Consider the following 4,258-nt stretch of genomic DNA (forward strand, 5'->3'; position numbering starts at 1 on the left):
TTTTAAATTCGTTAAAGTTCAAAGGATGAAAAAGGGTTTGGGTTTTTCACTACACCTTCCTACCAGAATCACACAGACTTCCCCTTATAAACAATACAATCGATTAATCATTTAGAAAGAAAGAAAATGGAAAAGGTACTTGTGTACCTTTTGTCAAAATCCAAATTGGGTGAATGAAAGAGAGAATATGTCGAATGACCATGAAAGATGGGTCTTTTTTTACAGAGGTAGGGGAACCTTTGCAAGAAGAGAGTCTAACAGTGGTTGAAGTTTTTTATAGGAAGATGAATAGGTTGAACTCAACGAGAAGAAAAAAGGAAGCAGAAAAACCCTAACTACCACGGGAAGATGAATAAATTGATTTAAATTGAAGGACAAAATGGTATTTTTACATGGTGGGTCACCTCACTTAAAGTTTGAAAAGATGGAAAAGATGTTAGTTAAAAATGAGGTTACTTTTGAAGGGAAAGAAACTTGTTGGGTCAAAATTGGCAATTTCCATGAAGTTAAACATAACTTAATTAGTTAAGATACATATCATCGATCAAGATTGAATGTAACAAATTTTAAATCTTTTATTGATATTTAATAGTAATAGAAATACATTGAAATTCTCATCGAGTTGATTTATTTTAAATCCATGGTTGATCACCACATTCCCATGGAGGGCATAACTCTTGAGCAACATCCTTAATTTGGAATCCCATATCGTAAGTGAGTCCACTTTTCCAATCAGAAGGAATGATATTCTTTGCCATTATCCACTTCTCTTTAAATCCCGAAGTTACAATCTTCATCCATAGCTTCAATGCTCCTTGAGGCACTTTGTTAGTCTCCCAAATAGCTCCATATTTTCTATTTAGATAACCCCACTTTGAAGAACCAACCTACAATGATTAAGTGGAATTAACATTCATAAGCTTGATTTTAAATAATAAAAAATTAAATGATTATCAAACTGTGAGATTTAGAATTTTTAATTTTCAAAACATGATTTTGAATTTTGAAAATTATAACTTTGAAACAATCAAACTAAGTCTTAATTATTTTATCACTTTCTAACTTACCTGAGCAATCTTAACAGCTAGAATTTGTGTCTGACCACCTTGATACAAAAATTTGATGGCAAAGTAGTATGGTACTTGGCTCCAATCTTGTATTAAAATTGTCAAATTTTTGTTTTTGTATTCACAAGGTATCCTACAACAACATTAAACCCAACAAAAATGGATTTATAATGTGTACATGAATAAAGCAGTATGTTTGCATCCATGATTAACTTTTTGAAAAAAAATATGGTCAATGTGAAAAAAATCAACTCAATTACAATTTTATAATTCTATCAACTTTTGGATTCTATAATATTTAAGAAATGATTTTAAATCTTGTGATTTGAAATTCAATAAATGGTTTGAATTTTTTTTTTATTTGGTATAATAATATTTGAAATGAATGTATTTTAAATTGTGTCTAGTTGATAACCAAAAAGGAAACATAAAAAAGTTGTGAATTTACTAATATAGGCTTTTCTAGTCAACATTAATAAGGCTTTTAACTGTAATGTGTTAATTGAAAATTAGAATAGGACAATATTTAAATAAGTAATTTACTTTTAAATCTTATGAAAGCTTACAAAATCCGACTATTTTAGTCCTTTTTTTTTTTTAGTAAAAACAAGATTTGAGATCAAGAAAATTTCAAAATCATTCAATTTTTTATAATAACAAACAATCAAAAGAAGTTTCTTAAGAATTGAAAATTTTCAAAATCATGAAGTTCTAAACAAGTCATCAAAGTTCAAAGTATAAATTAATATTTTTTTAAAGAAAAAAAAGGAAGAGAGAGAAAGATGGACCTCTTATATTCAACATCAATAGTCCCAAGGTTAAGAAGTTTTTGGATCTTGTCCTTTCTAGCCATTGTGGAGAAAGCTTTCTTACTAAGAACGAAATCTGTTCTATTATCATGATTTTGATCTGTCAAAACTACTTTCACTCCTTTTGTTGTGCACATTCTTCTATCCTTGCATCTTACCTATAAACATAAGAATTAATATAATTCATATCTAACAATTTAGAAAGCAAAACAAAAATCAAATCAAGGGTTAAATAAAATTAATTAAGCTATATATATATATATATACTTTGTAACAGGCACCACAAGCAGCTCCTTGTTCATAAATGGATGGCACAGCAGCTGCATAATAGTCTTGGGAGATTTCCATAGCCCAAGAACCATACCTACATGCCCCCCACCCATCTGCACACATTAAATCAAAAACACCCCTCAATAAATTTATAATTAAGATAATTAAACCGTATCGATTCTGTTTGATAACGATTTTATTTTTAATCTTTTGTTTTTTTAGTTTATATTTGTTTCCTCCTATTTTTATTTTTTTTTTATTATGATGTTATTTGTTTAAGAAAAATATTTGGATTCTTAGAGAAAATATCAATATTTGTTAGTTAATAAAAATTGGTTTGAATTTTGAAAATATTTGTAAAAATAAGTTAATAAAACGAAAGGTTTATAAAGGTGGAAATAAGTATTTTTAAGTTTAATTTTCAAAAACCTAAAAATTATGACCATGGTTGATAACTTTTTGGTTTTTGTTTTTTGAAAATTTAAGTTGTACACTATTTTTTTATTATTATTATTTTTTTGCGTTGTTACCTATTATTTAGGAGTGTTATCAAAATCTAACGGAGGTTTTTTGAAAACTAAATTAAATTTTTTTTTGAAATTTGTTTAAAAATTTAAATATTTATTAATAAAGATGAAGTCTATGATTAACAGATTGATGAGTAAACAAACACAATTTTCATTAACTAAATGGTTATCAAAAGTCGATCTAGCCATAATTTTAGTATAACCACTTCTTCCACCTATATGTTTTTTTTGCTTTTATTTATTATTTTTTTAAAAGAAATATCAAGGGTCTGGGATAAATAAGTATACCAAAATATTTTAAGTAGATTGATACATTTATAACATCCTCATTATGTCCGGAAACGAAAATATATATTAATCAAAAGGGGAAGGTACATGCATGGGAAGATATTAGAGGAGTTTTTCTTTGCTTTTACTATCTACTTTCTGCCACATTATAATCAAAATCCAAACTAAAACTTGAAAAGTAAAGGAAAAAAAAAAAAAGAAAGATTTTACTTTTGTTTTTTGAATTTTCCCAACAATAAAAATGCTTCTTTAAGAAATTTAAAAACTATATAGTTAAAAAGAATTGAGAGGAAAGAAACACAGAAATTTCAAAAAAACAAAAAATAAAAATATTATCAAACCGACTAAGAAATGGGTGGATCTTGAATGAGATCTAAAAGAAAGAAAAAAAAAAAAAAAGACAAAAAAAAAGACAAAATGCAAAATGCAAAATAAATAAATAATAATAATGTTTTACTTGAAGTAGGTGAATCGCCACGGTAATATGTCGTTATAGATTGATGAATACAACGATCACAAGCATTAGTAGAAGAAGCGAGAAATAAAAAGAGTAGGTAAAGAAACCAAATCATTTTTTTTTTTTTAAGAAATTGGTATGTGTGTTTAATTGTGGGAAAATAACTAAGATGGTTGATGCTTATATAGAGCAGTTTCAAAAGTTGAAAAAGAAAAGAAAAAATAAATAAATAAAGTATAAAAGCTCATAGCTTCTCCCAAGAGAGACACAATTTAGGTAGAAAATTGTGGGTTTGATTTTTCCCAGCTGACTTTTGTAATTTTTTTGAGGTCTGGGATTTGAGTGGCTAATTTGAATTTAACATGAAAACAATGGCTCCTATTTTAAATTACAACTTGATTCCATACCATTAAAAAACTCTCATCTTATTATTATTATTATTATTATTATTTTGCTGATCTGTTAATACTATATTTTACTATATTTAATATTTAGGTAAGTTTTCTTTTCTTTTTTTCTTTTTTTAACAAAAGAATATTGAAGAATAAAATAAAGCATCGATATCTAAAAGCCAACCTCTTGGTCTTTAAAATTTAATTGAGATTTTTAAGATTGTTTTAATTGTGTTGATTAAAAAGGGAAAAAAAAAAAAAAAAACCTTTTGTTCTTAAATTGGAGGATTCAAACTTCTAAGGTTATAGCTAGTTGAGTTATAATATAGCTCACTAAGTATAAATTAAATTACAATAATCAGTTAATAATCTTTTAATTATTTAGCATCCTCAATTGAAAAAACTTTAAATATTTGATGTTATACATTTTGTTTGTGGCCACGTTAAC

At 26.4% G+C, this 4,258-nt stretch overlaps 1 protein-coding gene across 1 annotated transcript; it reads right to left on the reverse strand.

Moving 5' to 3' along the window:
- Positions 1-557: 557 nt before the first annotated feature.
- LOC120077395 (expansin-like A1) lies at positions 558-3,567 on the reverse strand. Its single transcript, XM_039031278.2, has 5 exons — positions 3,419-3,567; positions 2,144-2,259; positions 1,856-2,034; positions 1,068-1,200; positions 558-887 (listed from the first exon to the last, which is right to left on the reverse strand). Exons 1-5 carry the CDS (start codon positions 3,531-3,533, stop codon positions 633-635), a joined length of 798 nt encoding a protein of 265 aa, XP_038887206.1. The 5' UTR covers positions 3,534-3,567; the 3' UTR covers positions 558-632.
- Positions 3,568-4,258: the final 691 nt, after the last annotated feature.

This window comes from Benincasa hispida, chromosome 5 (assembly GCF_027475165.1).
Source record: "Benincasa hispida cultivar pf3 chromosome 5, pf3_genome.v1.1, whole genome shotgun sequence".
Classification (NCBI taxonomy): domain Eukaryota; kingdom Viridiplantae; phylum Streptophyta; class Magnoliopsida; order Cucurbitales; family Cucurbitaceae; genus Benincasa; species Benincasa hispida.

Coding starts and splice junctions, on each gene's coding strand:
- LOC120077395 (XM_039031278.2), bottom strand. CDS start 3,533: ATGATTTGGTTTCTTTACCTACTCTTTTTATTTCTCGCTTCTTCTACT. Junction 1,201..1,855: donor ATTGATGTTGAATATAAGAG/GTCCATCTTTCT, acceptor ATGTTGTTGTAG/GATACCTTGTGAATACAAAA. Junction 888..1,067: donor TAGCTGTTAAGATTGCTCAG/GTAAGTTAGAAA, acceptor TAATCATTGTAG/GTTGGTTCTTCAAAGTGGGG.